At 39.7% G+C, this 20,016-nt stretch overlaps 1 protein-coding gene across 1 annotated transcript in view; it reads left to right on the top strand.

The window, feature by feature from the left end:
* The window catches only part of LOC140197951 (low-density lipoprotein receptor-related protein 1-like), a 2,495,129-nt gene that overhangs the window by 1,042,433 nt on the left and 1,432,680 nt on the right, over positions 1-20,016 (top strand). The window contains exon 10 of the mRNA XM_072258609.1: positions 13,627-13,770. Within this exon, the coding sequence (XP_072114710.1) occupies positions 13,627-13,770 (144 nt within the window). The remainder of the gene's footprint in view (positions 1-13,626; positions 13,771-20,016) is intronic.

The following is a 20,016-nucleotide window of genomic DNA, read 5'->3' as shown; positions in this document are numbered from 1 at the left end:
CAGGATAGTTGTAACTTCACCACACTCTTGTGCATCTGCGTGTCCTGTGAAACAAGCAATTACGCTGGTTTAAATATTGTTGTGCTGAACACCAGCTGTCCATCAAGTAGCTCCTCCCTTCTCTCTCTGTAAGAACACAAAAACTGATAGTGTCCTTGCAAAAGTGAAAACACGCTGCAGAGCTACCAGAACGCCATCTCAAAGCAGCCTTTGCCTCTCTCTCTCTTAATAACAAGGTGTCTATGTTGGACACTTCTCTCTCTCTTTAAAAGCACAGTTCATAAGGATAATTCAGGACCCCGTCACACCCCCTTCCTTTTAGGAAAAAAAATGATGTAGGCAAAATTTTTGGTTTAACTGTAAATTACAAAGTTTAATACAATGCCTGTATAATTATCAGATAGCAGAGCAAAAATGTGTACAATTTCTAACTTAACATTTGGGTAAACAAGCAGCAATAATATTGTCAGTACCTTTCACATGTTTCATTTTTAGGTCATATGCTTGCAATATCAAACTCCAGTTTAATAACCTTCTATTCTTATCCTTCATCTTAGAAACACCAATAGATTATGGTCTGTGTAAACCACAAGTGGTTTCTGGGCAGAACAAACATAGACTTCAAAATGTTGTAAAGCCAGAATAAGTGATAGCAACTCCCTTTCAACAGAAGAGTAATTTTTCAGGTGCACATTAAATTTCTTTGAGAAATAAGCTACGGGGTGTTCAATGTCATCCACACCCTTCTGCAACAGTACTGCTCCAGCAGCTTTATCACTAACGTCTGTTGCTATAGAGAATGGTTTTGAAAAATCAGGTGCTTTGAGCACAAGATGATAACACAGGATTGTTTTCAGGCATTCAAATGTCTCCTGGCAAAGATCACTCCATACAGATCTTTCATTCTTCCCTAGTTATTTTGTTAGGCGGAGAGCGATAACTACAAAGTTCTTACAAAACTTTCGATAATATCCAACCATTCCTAAAACCCTTCTAAAAGCTTTCTTGCCAGTCGGAACGGGAACCTCAGCAATAGCTTGAACCTTGGACTGCACAGGAGCCAGTTGGCCCTGGCCCACTACATTGCCCAGATATGTAACTGTGGCATGGCCAAACTCACTTTTATCGAGGTTCACAGTAAGATTGGCCTGGGACAGCCTTTCAAACAGTTTTTCTACTGCTGCAATATGCTCTTCCCACGTGTCATTCCAGACCACTAAATCATCGATATATCTCCTGTGTTTTCTGAACCTCTAATCACAGAGTTGATCATTCTTTGAAATATCCCTGGAGCATTTTTCATCCGGAAGGGTAAAACATTATATTCATACAGTCTAGATGGTGTCACTAATGCTGATATTTCTTTAGCCACCTCTGTTATAGGAACACCCCAATATCTTTTTAAAAGGTCAATCTTTGTAAGGTATTTAGCCTTTCCCACTTTATCAATACAGTCATCCATTCTCTTTCCTTGTTCTTTCTTGTTTCCAATTTCTTGTTCAACCATTTTACTTTCCTTTAGATTCATTCTGTAAGGATGCTCTTTGATCAGCTGGGCTGAACTCACAATGACATCATGTACTGCAGCTGTACACCGTCTTGGAATGTCATGAAATAAATCTTTATGCTTTCTAATTAATGCTTTCAATTGGTTTTTGCAGTGTAGGCTCCAATTGACGGACCTTGTTAATAATATTTTTCAAAACAATAGTATTTCCGAGCTTTGTGGAGACTACACTGAATACATTAAAATTATCTGGTATCTCGGAACCAGCCTTCACAACTCCATTTGTTTTCCTAACAGTACCCACAGGTTCTGTCCTATCAAACCAATGTTCCATTTTAATTTGAACATTCTGCAATCTCCGCTTTGTAAGGTCACAAGCCTTGTTAAGCCTTTTTCAGAATTTCAAAACATAATTTAACACACTGACACACACTTTTGGATTAGACCACTGCTCTCTGAATAGGGTCAAAGGTCTTTTGGGCCTGTAATCGAAAACAGGTTCAAATAGACCAATGATTTTTGAATCGAATCTCCAACAGCAAAAAAGAGTAGGGGAACCCCCTCATCCCAGTTTTTTTCCATTTCCCACACAATATGTTTTAATCATGGTATTAAAAGTGGAGTGGAACCGTTCCCAGGCTCCCTCGGATTCTGGGTGATATGCAGATGACACAATGTGCTTAGCTCCCATCTCAGAAACTATTTGCTGGAATGTTCTCGAAGTAAAGTTACTACCCGGGTCAAACTACATTTTTTTCAGCAGACCTACCAGTGTGAAATACTTACTGAATGCTTTTACCACAGTCTTGGCCTGGATGTTTCCGAGAGGCATGGCTTCAGGAAACCTAGACTCAGCACATATAATTGTTAACAAGTACTGATGACCAGCTGTAGCCTTTGGCAATGGGCCAACACAATCCACTATGACCCTAGAAAAGGGTTCACCAAAAGCAGGTATCAGTTTAAGTGGTGCTACTTGAATAACCTGATTAGGTTTCCCCATACTCTGGCAGGTATGGCAAGTCCTGTAAAAATTCACAAAATCCTTTCTTAAATTAGGCCAGTAGAATTCCTTCATAATCCTGTGCACTGTCTTCTTTACTCCAAAATGTCCACCTAAAGGCATACTATCAGCCATGTTTAAAATCTCAGCCCTGTAAATTTTCGGAACCACTACCTGGTGGACAATAGCCCAATCCTCACTTTCAGGCACAGCGGCTGGTCTCCACTTCCTCATTAACACCCCATCTTTAACGTAGTACCCCCTTCTGTGAGAGCTGTCTCATTTAAAACAGCAATTTCAGAATCTCATTTCTGTTCCTCCATAAACTCATTTCTAGATAAGAACAATTTTTTTTTATACACCTTACTCTCTTCAGCTTTACTACCCTCTAAGTCTTGCTGGAATAGGGAAGGTAGAAACTTCTCTGATAAATCATCATGAATTAAACCCCTGGCTTTGCTACCATGGGCCTCAGCAGACTTTCTAAACACGCTTCGAGTAACTGCGCATGTGGGATAAACTTCAGTCTTTCTGTGTGGATCATTAGCAGCAGCTTTGCTCATTAGCTGAACTGCTGGATCAACATTACCTTGAATAGGTGTCAACCTCCCCCCAGTGTTTACTCGTACACTCAGCACTATCACCAGACTTACAAAATCCACGTGTATATTGTGAAAAAAGCCAAACAATCCATTTATTTAATTCCTACAACCTTTATCCTAATTTGTCTCCATAGTAACTTCTTTAGAAGGCCTCTCAAAACCACAATAATCTTTCTTCTTCTCCACATCACAATCGTGAACAACATCATAACCTTGAAGGTGTTTACATCCAAATGTTAAAACAAAATTCAACGGAGTGGTACATACTTCTTCAGCAGGCCCTTGTCCTGCAAGCAGGGTCAAAGGTCACAAAACTAATCCAACCTTCACAAGTATTTTATTCAAATGTCCAGAAACAACACTTACCTCAATATCTTCAGTAACATTTACCTGACCAACAATCATCTCATCACTAACTTTTAGAACACTGTGTAATACAAGTGACTGAGAATCCTTAATTTCCACTGGCACCAAGGTTAACCCCTTATCCACTGAACCAAAACCATCTGACACAAAAGAACTGCATTCCTTTCCAATCGAGTCAGACACCTCAGAACTGAACTGAGGTTCAACACAAGGTTCAGTACCCTGTGAATCCACAGGCACTTCAACAACCTGAACACAGGCAATTGGGACAGCTGCCCCTTCTGAGCTTTTATCACTTGTCCCAGTCTCAAATTCAAGGTCATCCCGAACCTCCCAGCTACTCTCTGGCAAACTCTCATTTGGAGTAAACTCAACCTTGTTAAAACAATCTCGTCTGCTGTCTTAGCAGACCCCCGCAGGGTGGTGGAATCCTTTTCATCTAAGTATGCCCTTACATCATCGGGAACACAACTCTTAAATTTTTCAATCAAAACCAGATCTTCTGAGCTGTAAAAATCAGCAAGGTCTAACACTAAACCTCTTTGTTGCAATTTCTCTATCTTTTCCAGCTCAAACCGCCTCTGCTTGTCTGCCTCCTCAGCCTCGAGCTGTTTTACCTGTAACTCAAACTTGAGCTGTTGCTGTCTTCGCTTCTCCTCACCTTCGATCCTTAATCTTTCCATCTGATACTGGTACTCAAACCCGCTAGGTTTACTTTCAGGAAACAAAACCAACTCCTCCACTTTAAACACACCCTTAGATACATAATATTCGGCTATTATTCTCTGCATCTGCGACCCCCTCGTGGTTGACTTCATCTTTGTAAGTTTCAACTTTTTACCAATTCTCAACAGCTCAAACCTTCTAGCATCCTCTAGTGCCTCAGAGGTTGGCGATCCCAGAAATTTTTCAACATCCATTTCTGCTGGTTTTCCACACAACCAAATCAAAAGGGATTTTCCCTAAATCAAATTCAAGCAAGGCCCACAAATTTTTTAGAATGGCTCCCACCAATCTGTTCATTTCCCAGACGCAGGCTCCAATTTTGTCACATACCCCGTGACGGGTTAAAGAACCAGCAGAAATGGAAAACACTTTGGAGTCTGTTATTGCTATTAACTAATACTATTTGCTAGTAATTATGCAATACAGTAATGTAAGTTTAGATATGTCAAACAGGTTAGCAAAGATTATATATATATATGTGTGGAAATATAGAAACCAAGCTTCTTCAAGCCTAGGGGCAAATGGATACAGTCTTACGATGATGAGTTAAATTCAGTTCAGTTCGTGGTATTTAGTTGAGCAGTGTTGGAGAGAGAGAGGTGTTTAGTTCTTCAGGTGAGCTGATGCCGTCGATCTTCCCGTTGTCTTCCAAAACTTCCAAGTTAACCAAACTTGACCAACTTAAGAACACCGTCTTCGAGTGATAGTCTACCAACCCAGGTAATGGTTAGACACACTGGTAGACTCTACAAGCTTGCTCTTTCATGCACTAATAATCACAGATCTATCCTTCCGAATCGATCCTCAGTCCCACACTCATGGGCACCTGGACAGGATAGTGGTAACTTCACTACACCCTTGTGCGTCTGTGTGTCCTGTGAAACAATCAACTATGCTGGTTTAAATACTGTTGTACTGAACACCAGCTGTCCATCAAGTAGCTCCTCCCCTCTCACTCTGTAAGAACACAGGAGTTGACAGTGTCCTTGCAAAAGTGTAAACATGCTGCAGAGCTACCATAACACCATCTCAAAGCAGTCTTTGTCTCTCTCTCTCTCAATAACAAGGTGTCTATGTTGGACACCTCTCTCTCTCTCTCTTTTTAAATGCACAGTTCATATGGATAATTGAGGACCCTGTCACAGTATATAGTGGAAATGTTGAAAATATTGAAAGGTTTTGTAAAGGTAATTCCAGGTAACGTTTTTGCAATAGGCTAGAAAGTTGTGTGCTGGAATCTTTAACTCAAATTCATCACCAAACGAATGAGAAGTGAAAGTAAAATTGAAACTTTTATAAAGAAACAGGATAAAATGGGTCTCTGTCCACCAGAGAAAGCAGGATCTCCCAGTGGCCACGCATTTTAAATCCACATCCCATTCATATTCTAGTATGTCCATGGCCTCCTCTACTGTGAAGATGAAGTCACACTCAGGTTGGAGGAACAACACCTTTTATTCCCTCTGGGTAGCTTCCAACCTGATGGTATGAACATTGATTTCTCTAACTTCCATTAATGCCCCTCCTCCCCTTCTTACACCATCCCTTATCTATTATATATATATTTATTTATTGATTGATTGATTTATGTGTTTGTTTGTTTTTTCATTTATTTATTTTTCCCTTTTTTCCTCTCTCTTTTTTCTCTCTCACCCTCTCACAATAACTCCTTGCCTGCTCTCCATCTTCATCTGGTGCTCCACTCCTTCCCCCTTTCTTTCTCCCCAGGTCTCCTGTCCCATGATCCCCTCCCCTCTTCAGCTCTGTATCCCTTTTGCCAATCAACTTTCCAGCTCTTAGCTTCTTCCCTCCCCCTCCTGTCTTCTCCTATCATTTCAGATCTCCACCTCCCCGTCCCATTTCAAATCTCTTACTATCTCTCCTTTCAGTTAATCCTGACAAAGGGTCTCAGCCCAAAAGGTCAGCTGTACTTCTTCCTATAGATGTTTCCTGGCCTGCTGCGTTCCACCAGCATTTTGTGTGTGTTGCTAAAATAGGCGAAGGATTTTTTTTCAGTTAAAATGATTCACAGAACTAGTAGAGAATGTAAATTTAGCTTTCTTGGAGATCTAACACAGAAATAACGTGTCAAATGATCTCCATCAGTGCTGTAAAATGGTATTATTCTGTTTCAAACTGAATTTGCAATTCATAATGAATGCAATCATATCTCTCTGGGATGAATTTGCACTGATCAATTCAGATTCCATCAAAGAAATCCATTACATATGCGTATAGGAATAGAATGAACTTCTGTGTAATATATATTCACCTGTTTTCCATATGCTAACTAAATATTCCCATCACTAATAGTGTGACTACAGAACATTCGGCATGTGTAGCTGAACTGAAATAAAGGATGTTTTTTTTGTAATATTTTACCTAATTCCCAATAGTGATGGAGTTCTCTGAACCTCAGGCATATAATAGTGAATATGTTCCCAGTGTTCGAGAAGAATTTCTTTCATTCTCATCAACATTTCAAAGAGCCAACACATAAATTACGCCCCCAGAGAATTTGTTATTGTGGGTGAGAAGTTAGCATGGGGTGAGTTCCAGAGTGCAAGGGAAATGTACTAGGGCTGGTGGAAGGTGAACACTAGAAATATTCCTGTGGTTCCCTGTAGTGTAGAATGCAGTGAAAAATTAACCCTCTCTATAAGTTTGAAGTTGAAAAATGGTGAAAAATGAGATAAATAAAATTCTGATGAGGACTGCTGTACTTCGGTCATGTGAGGATTATATCCCTTCAATCATCCAGCAGAGAATACTTGACTCCCCAGTGACAGAAACAGAAAATGCAAGGATGACCTGCCCTATGTCATTACGCATTAGCTAATGGCACTTACTGGTTAGCGTCTCATATTGTTAAGTTTCCTGATTGACACAGTTATACTATCAGTCTATGAATAAAATACAATTTGGAAGATGTGTAACTTGGGTGCAAGTGAAAATGCGGCAAGCATGAGAATTCCTAGAAGCATGGTTTTCCGCAAACAATTCTGTAAACAAACATATCGACCTCGATCCTATTTATGAGCCGATGCAGGCAAAATTCCAGACCACAGGGCATGAAGTTCACCAAACAGCCAATCAGCGATGAGATTTCCTCCCCATATCACAACTGAGTTTCTCAAAGGGCATCCAGTCAGCTGATTGAAAAGTATACAAAGGCCAAGCATTTGGAGGGCTCACCACATTCAACAGCGCATTGACATCTTCTTGTATGGTGACGAAACGTTTACAAGTAATTGCCAAGATCAGAGAACCACTCAACCTAACCATAATAATCAATGCTTCACTGCTTGCATCATGAGACTGGTTACTAGTTTTGTGGACACAATCAACTTAGAATGTTCTGAAAGGGTTTGGAAGAAAGCCACAATGATCATAGTGAGTGGCAACCTAACTTTTGACATAAAAAAAGATTAGCCCCTTGGAGATGGTGGGGAGAGGGAAGTGATGTTGGAAAGGAAGATCTAGAGTTTGAAGTCTTGATGCTGAGAGGGATGGAAGAGATGGAGAAGCGTGCTGCTGAGGGAGAGTGATGTAGGTGGAACTGTCAACCTGACAGTTGTCCACAGGTTCTACATCTTGGGCAGGAAGTGATCTGGAGACTGGAGCAATGTGTAAGAGATGGCTCTGACATCAAGGCCTTTAGGAGGGTATCCAAAAATTTAGGGCTATTAGTATGTTTGTGCCAGTCTCTGGACGCCTCGTGTGATTTTGCATAGTATTGGAATAGTGATCAATTTAAAAAAAACATGGATGATCAACCATTTATGAAAGGAACTTGTGAAAAAAGGACAAAATTTCAAAAATATATGTAAATGCTGTTGAATAAGAATAACAGGGTAAATTAGAGATAAAGTTTCGGGGAAAAACTCATCTTCGCAAAAGGCTGTATCATGTTACGGCAAAGAATGTGGTATCCTGAACATTATTAAAATTACCAGAGATTTTCCATTTGTACAAATTTTCAATATACTGTACAAGTAGACAGGGTGGATAAGAAGGCATACTTTTTGCCAACCTTCATTCTTTGGGGGACTGAGTAATGCTACAAGCCTATAAAAATTCTGGTTGGGCCATACTTGGAGTGTGGTGTTCAATTCTGGTTGCCTCTTTATAGGATGGATGTGGAAGCTTTAGTGAGGGTGCAGATTCAGAGTCAGGTTTACGATCACTGGCATATGTCATGAAATTTATTGTTATGCGGCAGCAAGACGTTCCAATACATGATAACAGTACAGTAAGTATATAAGTACATGTAGATATATATACACGTACTGTATACATACATGTACATATTAGAAGTTTATATGTTTATGAGGGTCATAGAAAGAGTGGACAGTCAGCAGTTTTTCTCACGCAGTGTGGCAGTGGCCAATACCATAGCACATACGTTCAAAGTGAGTAAGGATTGTTTAGGAGAGATGTCAGATGTAGGTTTGAACTCAGAGTGGGGAGTTCCAGGGTGGTACTAAGGGCGGATACAACAATGATGTTTACACATTCTTAGATTGGCACATGGGTGTAAGAAAAAAATGAAGGATTATGGGCAGTGCAGCAGGGAAGAGTTAGTTTAATTGTTGAGTCGGTTTATACAAGTCAGCACAATATCTTAGGTTGAAGGGCCTGCATGAAATGTGATCATCCTTAGGAGTCAGACTTTATCAAATACCACTTCTAAACTATGAATCTCATAACTGATTGGCAAAGCATGTTTCAGAGTAAACGAAAACTTATCTTAATATCCATGCAGGGATGTTGAACTTTTGAAGGTAGGGAAAGAAGATTAGTTTTTGCTATCATGGATTAAATTGGTATCTTAGGCCTTTCATAACGGGCCACCATTGTGCTCACAGTTGTGTCCATTCAAACAAAACTCTAACCATGGGGATGTTTAACTGAACAATCAAACACAATGGATGTCATTGGGATATCTGAGCTTCGCACTGGTACATTTTAAAATACCAACAACTAATCTAATTATTAACACAGTTAAGACAATTTAAAAATCAAAGTAGAACTACAGATGCTGAAATCTGAATGCTGGAGATGACATTTCAAGTCAAAGATCGTTTGTTCAAGCATCCTTGCTCAGATTCAAATTCCTTGATCGATGGGAATCCTGAAATGTTAACTCTGCTTCTCTTTCCACTGACTGACTTGTTCAAAGTTTCCAGTACTTTTTATATTTAGAACAATTTAAACATATATTTTCAAGTTCCACATCACTCTATTAATTCTCTATGGTAGTTCTTCCAAGAGCGGTAACAAAATGTTCAGAAACTCTTAAGCAAAATTAATTTTTTTTATGTTTCGTGTATATGAGCATTAAAATCTATTTATTTTAAGTTCTTATTTGAGTTTTCATTTAAGTGAACTTATTGAAAGATCTTGTCAAGAACATAGTCTGTTAAAATATCACTCATTCAAAAAAAAAGAAATGTAATACATCTACTTACTGCAGTTCATGTTAGACTTCAATCCCACTTATGAACTAATGGCTTGATAGTAATGTTAGAGACAATGGTCGCAGAATTACATCTTGGAAGCAAATGAATGAATGTCTTAAATAGTTATATGAATTTCTGCATAAAATTATCAATGATTATTATACATCAACTCATTGGGTTAGGATTTCTTTCAAATTTTACAACATTATTGTCCCATATATCATTTTAAGGAATTAGGCAACTCCAATATTCAGTGCTCTGCAATGAAAGAGATTTCTGTTTACAGCTTTCTATTGATCTTTTAAGAAATTACTTATATTTATTACTGGAGATTTTCAGTATGACAAGGTCTTCAACAGATTTGTAACATGGATGAATCATCAAGATATTATGACTTCTCAGCAGATCATATGACTGAAAACCCACTGAGCAGAGCACAAAGTAGAAACATTTATATTAATATAAAATGATTTGTAAATGTTGGAATAAAGAGAAAAATACTTTAAAATGAAATACAAGTGCCAAAGAAAATTGCAAAAAGAGGAAAATCCTCAATAATATCTGGGTTTTTACAAACTGAAACAATACATCAATAGGTTTCAATAGGTACATTTAATGTCACAGAAATGTATACAATATACATCCTGAAATTCTTCTTCTTCACAAACATCCACAAAAACATAGAAGCGCCCCAAAGAATGAACGACAGTTAAATGTTAGAACCCCAAAGCCTCCCCAACTCCCTCTTCCCACGCACAAGCAGCAGCAAAGCAATGACCCCCTCCCCCACCAGCAAAAAAGCATTGGCACCTCCCACCAATCACTCAAGCATGCAGCAAAGCACTAATAAAGACACAGACTTGCAGTACCCTAAAGGCTATTGTTCATGCAGTAATTTGACATACCACAGGCTCTGTCTCCCTAATAAGGGAAGAAGAGGCGTCCCCATTTCACAGCGAGAGGAGAGACATAACAAAGTAAATGTATAAAGCTGTCATTTCAAGGCAAAGAAAACCGGTGAGGGTAAGAATAGGATGAATTAGCAGATTAATTTGTGGGTGAAAATTTGGTGCAAGGGTCAGGGTTTTAGGTTTGTGAATCCTTGAGATCTCTTTCAGGGATGGATTATACTTGAACTTGAGGACCAACAACTTTGCAGCAGATTTGTGAGAGTTGTTGGAAGGATTTAAAATAGTTTGGCAGGAGAACAGGAACCAGAGTGATGGGTCAGAGGATGGAGCAGTTAGTATACAGGTAGATGCATCATGTAAGCTATGGTTCCCAAAGTGGGTTTTATCACCCCATTTCAGGCATTTTGGAGCTTCTAAGGGGGCAGTGGGGAATCACCCAGTAGTAAGGGGGACAGCTGAGGGATTACAAGCTTAATTTGAGAACTGAATTACTTATTATAAGCATTTGATCTTCAGTGCCTTATAATTAATTACAATGATCATGTATTCACCTCATCTCTTGCTAACCCACCATTCTCTTAGACTTTGTTCAAAGCACATAACAATTGTTGTAAAGCAATGTACTTGTATTTGGCGTATCATGAGAAATCTGGACTGAAGAAATCGTTCTTTCTAGGCATTATTGCTGTTCACTACTGCATTATGCTGTTAGCTAGTACAAATTTCAAACATTCCCATTCTCTAACCATGCAGAGACACAGTTCCTGTGAATTAGGGTATGGCATTCAATCAGGTAAAGTTCAGAATCTGCCCTTTTGAATGGTCCTGCCCATGTTTCTCTAGTCCACAGCCCAATCAACATATCACTGCCCCACTTTATGTACCTTCAAGCAGAGAGTTGGTTTTTGCCTGAGCTATTATGATGTTATAACTTTCCCCTTTTTTGGTCACAGTGCTTGAGGTTGGACTTAATAGGCAATTGACCATGGTTGCTAATCCATAATAAAAATGGCAGAAGCAGACCAAACAAAAAAGTGTAGACAGTGTAGTATACAGTGTCTGAAATATGGATTTATATCAGCACCAAACAATCAACAGAAGCCAATGTGTGTTGTGTGAAAAAGTTCTTTCAAATGACCAATGAAACCATCTAGGCTCCTTGAACTTTTATGAAGGATGCACTCTGATAAAGCAAACAATAATTTGGCTTATCTTCAATCACTTCATGGAAGTTTTTAGAAACAAAAAAAGCACTTCAAAACATGTTTACCAGCACTTCAAAACAAAACAGTAATAGTTTGTGTGCCTCATACAACATTTCATCTGGAAAGCCCTATACGACTGGAGAAGAACTGATTCTTCCAGGAATAAGAGGTTTTGAGTCCAAGTCACCAGACCAAATAATCAAAGCAGTTCCTCTCAATGACAACTCTGTTCAAAGACAAATAGATAAAATGTGAAAGACACATTTCACAACATACTTAGAACAACAGAATTTGCTCTGCAGTTAGATGAGTCAACTTTACTTAGCAATGAATCTTTGCTTCTTGATTATGTTCACTTCATAAAATATGAAAGCATAGTTTAAGAGTTGTTATTTGTTAGGAAATGAGAAACAGATATGAAGTGGGAGTCAGGATTTCAGGAAGTTGAGCAATCTTTCAATGAGAAGAACATTCTGCTCACCAATGCTCTTGCTTGGGCAACAGATAGGACACCACTGTGGGGTTATTACTTTCTTGAAAAAAAAATACATAACACATTTACCATTCACTGTGTAATCTCCCGATAACATATTGTCATAAAACAACCTAAGTGATTGGCTGCACAAATCATTCAATACTGTTATCACAGCAGTAAACTAAATGACATCCAATGCTCTCAATTCTCAACTACTTTGAGAGCTTCGAATGGGGAATGATGAACAGCTTGACTACTTGTGGTTGCATTAGATGGCTCTCAAAAGGAAAGCGCCTGAGATGCTTTCATGCACTTTTTGAAACATGATAAAATTCTTCAAGGACTAAAATGCTTTATTCAGTAATCAGGCATGGCATTGGTTATTTAACAGAATTATTCACAATGTTCAATAAAATAAATCATCGATTGCAAGGAAATGCATATCTTATTAAAGTCAAATCAGTTGTTTCCACATTTCTGTCCAAGTTAACCATATCTAAGTGTACCATAAGCTGTTGTGACATTTTCCAGTTTCCAAGTGCCTCCAAGTTAGAAGATAAAGTAAGAATGCCAGATGATGACCATTGCCTCGACTGTGCCAACCTGGGTTAAGTGTATAAAGACAAGTCAGAGAAATTTCAGAATATTTTCCCAATCCAAATTCCAGATTGGGCAACAAATCTATTCTTGAACATTTACAATGAAGAATTAACAGGACAGATGGAGGAAGAAGTGATCTCACTTTAAAATGAATTTGAGCTGAAGCGAAGGTTCAAAAAATCATAAAGACTTTTGGGTTGCAGAAAGAAATCTCTGAATGCTATCCTGCACTGTGGAATAAGGTCAAGATGGTCTTTATTATCTTTCCAACATCCTATTTAGTGAAGTATGGTGTCAGTGCAGTTCTCCAATTTATTTCAAAACAACAAAACAGACTGCAAATTACCGAACCTGGGGATCTGAGATTCCTATGGTTACTATTCCCTGAAACTCCCTCTGCAATAAAATTGTTAATTAACCCTTTCTGTCTGCACAATACTAAACATAAATATAGACATTTACCCAGCTTATTTACTTTACCTTTTGTCTGTTCTTAACATTGAATATCCTTGAACATACAACTCTGGATTTGGTCACTCTGGAGTCATATTTGCTACTAAATCATTTTCTTCTGTTAGTGGTATGAATTTTTAGAAACATTGCGTGCATTTCAACAGTGCCTTAAATTTTAGTAATCATCATTATATGAAGGAAACATTGGTTATAGTTTATATTTATGCGTATAGTGCAAAGGATTATTACCATTCCATCTTAAACCATTGATTTTTTAACTGCCCATTAAAAAAAAATCTCTCATTGATTTTCTCAGTTAGAAGTCATGCTTGTGAACTGGATCTGCACGGCAAACCTGGAGGATGCTCTGATATCTGCCTGCTCAGCAGCAGCCACAAAGCAAAAACATGTCGATGCAGGACTGGCTACAGCTTAGGAAGTGATGGGAAATCATGCAAAAGTAAGTCATGACACCATATTGCTATAAAGCTTAAACACATTCTGCTAAAAATCTTCGTATTTCAGTAAAATATCACACTTGCTGCTTTTGTTAAATTAATACACTGCACACAATAATGAACTGTAGACAGACAAAAACTTGTAACTCTGAATTGTCCTTAATGACAAACTTACACAACTTTTATGCTGTACACTAGACTGCAAGTGTAGTTTTACATTAGTTCACTTTAGACTAGGAGCATCATGGGGAATACAGAATATCTATTTATTGTGACAATTGACACCCAGTTTCATTCTAAAGCATGAATCATACTAAAAAACTCTACAGTTTAACACATGTGACAGAGATTCTTTTAAGGGCTTACTGCCTTGAAGGAACTCTTACACTTTTCTCTATGTCAGTACAGGGGAGGGAACATCGACTCAGACCATGAGAGGCCTGCTTCGGTCATTTTCATGCCTTACAAGGTGCAGATTGGAAGTCTGTGTGGGGCGCCACTCCTTGCACAGACACTGGAGCAATGTGCAGTTAAGTGCCTTGCTCAAGGACACAAACACACTGCCACAGCTGAGGCTTGAACTAGCAACCTTCAGGTCACTAGATGAACGCCTTAACTACTTGGCTACGTGCCCAAAACTATATCAGTACAGATATGGAATAATACTACATTCAACTGAAAATAAACACGCTCTGATCAACAGGTGAACGTAATCATATTTAGAAACTTTTACAATTATGAACAGTGAGTCTTACAAATGGAATCTAGAATTCTAACATATCATGATCACTACATTCTCTGAAACCTTTGGCCTGTTGCTTTGGAACAGTGTATAATCTCGAATATCAAACTCTAATTTCTTGTCTTCCTGCAAAGGCAGCTCCTTAATGACAATTAGATCATACTCATCTATTGCTGTCTATGTTGTCAACTTGTATTTCATTGCAATGTTACACATATTCAAATAAAAACCTTTAAGCTTCATTTTTGTTTTGATAATTCTGGGATTTAAACTTTAAACAAGAGAAGTGCTTTGTTTTACTATACCTGTTCAGACCCTAGTTCACAAACTAATCCGTAATTTAAGAGCAAAATTTTTACACACCACTACCTCTAATGATGAATTCTCTGTCCGAATTTTCAGTCATGTGTTAGGGGTGAAATTATGTAAACAGTTTATTCTCTGTTACAATTGCACTGATATAAATATTTAATTATTAATGTAGTAAATAGGAAATGATCCTGGCAACACACACGAGCTGCAGGAGGAGCTTAGCACCCAAGGCAGCATCTATGGCAAAGAGTACAGTCAACATTTCAAGCCGAGACCCTTCAGCATTCCCGTTGAAGGGTTTTTGCCAGAAGCATCTTTTCCGTAGATTGAGTTCCTCCAGCAGTTTGTGGGTGTTGCTTGGATTCCCAGTATCTGCAGATTTTCTCTTGTGTATAAGGAAATAATCCTGGTAGGATTTTACAAAAATCATAGCTCTATGATCAATAATAAGCTGTTCATTTCCTATTACAAGACATTTATATATCCAACTGAGACAATATCAGTGTTACTGATGATTAACTGAACTCAGATGAAAAACAAACCTCATTTCCTCAAAACATCACAATGCTGCCTGCCACCGGTCAAGCTGAGCACTTTAAAGTATGAATATAACAAGTTAATACTCACCATTATCTAAACCAGAGTAAATAAGTCCAAGAAAGAAAGAAAATAAACCTTTGATATTGTCAAGTTATTCACCACTGGGATAAAAATAAGACCATAAGATAAGACAAAACTTTATTTATCTTGAAGGAAATTATTGTTGCAAGGTTGCACAGTTAGAAATATATACTTTAAAATACAAGATGTAAACATTGAAGTATGAAAAAATACAAAATGTGCACGAAAAAGTAATAGTGCAAAATACACATGTGCAATAAAACCATATATTGGTATACTTGAGGAGGAGGAGATGTAGAGTCTTATAGCCACAGGGAGGAAAGATCTCCTGTCACGTTCAGTAGTGTACCTTGGTGGAATCAGTCTTTTACTAAAGATGCTTCTCGGTTTGCCCAGTATGTCATGGAGGGGATGTGAGGGATTGTCCATAATGTTCCGTAGCTTCTGCAGCATCCTCCTCTCAGACACAACCATCAGGGAATCCAGTTCCCCCACCAGAACAGAACCAGCCTTCCTGACAAGCTTATCAATCTTCTCGGCATCAGCTGCTCTCACCCTGCTGCCCCAGCAGACCACAGCGAAGAATAGAATGCTGGCCACCACTGAGCCGTAGAACATCTGCAGCGTAGCACTGCAGACATTGAATGACTGGAGCCTCCTCAGAAAATACAGTCAGCTCTGTCTCTTCTTGTACAGAGCTCCCGTATTTTTAGGCCAACCCAGTTTATTGTCCAGGTGACTTCCCAGGTATTTGTAGCCCCAGACAACTTCTACATCTGTTCCCTTGATGGAGATGACCATAAGATGTAAGAGCAGAATTAGACTATTTGGCCCACGAAGTCGGCACCGCCATATCGTCATGTCTGATCCATTTTCCTCTCAACCTCATTCTCCTGCCTTCTCCCCATAACCTTTCACACCCTGACTAGTCAAAAACCTATCAACCTCTGCCTTAACTACACCTGATGACCTGGCCTCCACAGCCACCTGAGACACCAAATTCCATAGATTCACCATCCACCCCCTACCTGAGGAAATAATTTCTCATCTCCATTCTAAATGGATGTGCCTCTATTCTGAGGATGTGCCGTTTGGTCCAAGGCATCTCTCCCCCACGGTAGAAAACACCCTCTCCACATCCACTCTATGTAGACTTTTCAACATTCGATAGCTCAATGAGATCTCCCCACCCCATTCTTCTAAATTCCAGTGAGTAAATTCCCATATCATCAATTGCTCCTCATACGATAAGCTTTTCATTCCTGGACTCATTCTTGGTGCACATACTTTGAAACCTCAGCGTCAGCACATCCTTTTTTAAAAAAGGAGCCCAAAACTGCACACAATACTCCAAGTGAGGTCTCACAAATGCCTTGTAAAGCCTCACCATTACATCCTTGCTTTTATATTCTTGTCCTCTTAAAATGAATGCCAATATTACATTTGCTTTTCACACCACAGACTCATCCTGCAAGTAAACCTTTAGGGAATCCTGAAGGGGGATTCTTGCGCCTCGGGTTTTTGAGTTTTCACCCCATTTTGGAAACAGTCTATACTTTTATTCCTTCTACCAAAGTGCATGACCACACAATTCCCAACACTGTATTCCATATGCCACTTTGCCCTTTCTCCTAATCTGACTAACTCCCTGCTTCCTCAAAACTACTTTCTCCTCCAGCTGTTTTCATATTGTCTACAAACATTACAGCAAAGCCGTCAATTCCATCATCCAAATCATTGACATAGAACGTAAAAAGTAACAGTCCCAACATTGACTCTGCGGTACACCATTATCACCGGCAGCAAATCAGAAAAGGCTCTCTTTATTCCTATTCTTTGCCTTCTGCCAATCAACAATATGCTAGTATATTTCCTGTAATATTATGGGCGCTTATCTTGTTAAACAGCACCGTGTGTACAATATCCATTTATTCTCTTTTGTCCATTCTGCTTGTTATTTCCTCGAAGAATTCCAACAGATCTGTTTTCTTTGGGATGTATCTATCCTGCACCTTCCAACTTGTTCCCCAAATCTCCAGCCATTGCTGCTCTGGCATCATCCCTGCTAGTGTTCCTTCCAATCAACCTTGGCAAGCTCTTCTCTCATGCCTCTGTAATTCTCCTTACTCCACTGTAATATCGACTTTAGCTTCTCCCTCTCAAATTGCAGAGAGAATTCCATCATATTATGATCACTGCTTCCCAAAGGCTCCTTTACCTTAAGCTCTCTAATCAAATACTGTTTATTACACTACGCAATCCAAAATAGCTGATACCCTAGTGGGCTCAACCACAAACTGGTCTAAGAAAGCCAAGTTATAGGCATTCTACAAAATCTCTTGTGATCCAGCCCCAACCTAATTTTCTCAATTTACCTGCATATTGAAGTCCCCCATGACTAGAGAGACATTGCCCTTCTGACATAACTTTTCTGTCTCTGGTTGTAATTTGTAGCCCACATCCTGGCTACTGTTTGGAGGCCTGTATACAACTCCCTACAGGGTCTTTTTACCCTTGTAGTGCCTGAATTCTACCCACAAGTATTCCAAATCTTCTGATCCTATGTCTGTGATAAAAGTCCTTGATGAGGATGGTTTGGACCCAAATGCTGGGGTATCCAAAGCAAGGATCATGACATGGTATCAGACTGGATCAAGAACTGAGCACAAAACAAATGCTAGTCAATCTCACCAGTAAGCTTACAATTGAGCACCAAACTTCAGTTCAGGTGCTATTTAAATACCAAAACATGATTGCTAATTAGTGGGACTGACCTGAACCCTTAATAGGGCCGCAGCAGTTATCTATACTCTAGAGAATTAGAGCATCTAAATCCCAGAATCTGGCACAGTTGCGAGCGTCTTGTAAAAGGACCTCCCTCTTATGGCTGAATCCTGATGGCACTGGCTACTAAGAGAGACAGTGATGGTGGACATGGGTGTGAGAAGGATCCAAGGTGTCTCTTCTAGCACCTCTCCTCAAGTCCAAATCCTTCCCAGTCTACAAGGTATTGCCAAACACCCTAAACAATATATGAGTCCAAGAGTCTTCTCACTGTCCCCCATCGATAAACTTGGGTGGTGGTGGGGATGATGGTGGTGGGGCTAAGGGGCAGGTGCAGTCAGGTTTTAATTTGGAGATATGGAAGGTGAGATTGATCTATAGGGTCTTGGGGAGTTGCAATGTGTAAGCCACTGGGTTTATTTTCTTCAGGACTTTGAAGGGTCCAATTAACTTGGATGCCAGCTTTCTAGACTTCACCCAGAGAAGCAAATCTGAGTGGACAGCCAGGCCTGTTGCTCAGGTTGCAAATCGTGTCTCCATCTTCTCCTTTAGTTTGCCTTGGTTTCTGCCTTCCAGATAGAGGCCAGTAAAATCTCTTGCCCCACTCCATTTCTGCTTGCAGCATTGGATGAGATCTACACTACAGGGACCACAAAGAGAGACATGGGATAACCAAACTGGAACTCAAATAGTAGCATCCTGTGCGCCAAATGCCTAAGGTGTTGTGGGCAACCTCTGCCCACATCAGATGGTCACCTCCACCACTCATCATGTCTTTCTGAGGCCCGACAGCTTAAGGTATGTTCTAAATCTTAGTTGGTCCGCCCTATATGGTTATTGGACTGCAGGTAAAGCCCAAAGGAAATACTTGTTGTTGCCCCAAACAGCTTATAGAACACCCTCCAGAAATGTGATGTGAATTGTGGACCATGATCTGAAACAATGTCCATTAGGAATCCATGGATCCTGAAGACCTGATCCAAGACATCTTTGCCCATCTACACCACAGTTAGTAGCTTCTCCAAGGCAATGAGCTAGCAGGCTTTCAAAAACTGATTGACAATTATCAAGATGAAAATCTTCCCCTTGGATGGCAGAAGACCCATGACAAAGTCCACAGAGACATGCTTCCATGGTCTTTCCGGAACAGGTAGGGGACAGAAGAGCCCTTGAGGTGGAGTACAGGGCTCCTTGTTCAGGGCGCACACCTTGCATGCCTCCACGTAGTGCCAAACCTCATTCTGGGACACCCATACCTTCTATTGATAAACTCAAGGGTCCTGACAATCCCTGGATGAGCAATCATTCTTGATGAATATCCTCATTGTAGTACCTGGGACCAGACAGAACTTGGGATGAACAGCCAACCTAGAGGACCATTAGTAGGAACCTTGACTTGCACTTGGGCCTTGTGAACAAAAGCGTCGGTTCCCCAGTGAATTGGTGCTACCACATTGGCTTTGGGCAAAATGGTAGTAGGCTGTTCCTCTCATTCCAGTTCATCAAACTGGCGGGATAGGATACCTGACTTCTGGTTCTTTGGCTCCGGTCAATAGGTCAGGATGAAATTAAAACAGCTAAAGAACAAAGACCGCCCGGTCTGCCTGGAATTCAACCTCTTGGCCTCCTGAATACAAGCCAGGTTCTTGTGGTCAGTCCAGATGACAAAAGGGTTCTTGCCCCCTGTAGCTAGTGACGCCATTTCTCCAAAGCTAACTTAACCTAGAGAAACTCCTGATTCCTGATGTCATAGTTCCTCTCTGCCGGGGATAGCCACCTGGAGAAGAAT

The sequence above is a fragment of the Mobula birostris genome, chromosome 5 (genome assembly GCF_030028105.1).
Source record: "Mobula birostris isolate sMobBir1 chromosome 5, sMobBir1.hap1, whole genome shotgun sequence".
In the NCBI taxonomy this organism is placed as follows: domain Eukaryota; kingdom Metazoa; phylum Chordata; class Chondrichthyes; order Myliobatiformes; family Myliobatidae; genus Mobula; species Mobula birostris.
Note: the sequence above shows the minus strand (reverse complement) of the source record. Positions and strands in the feature narration are given on the sequence as shown.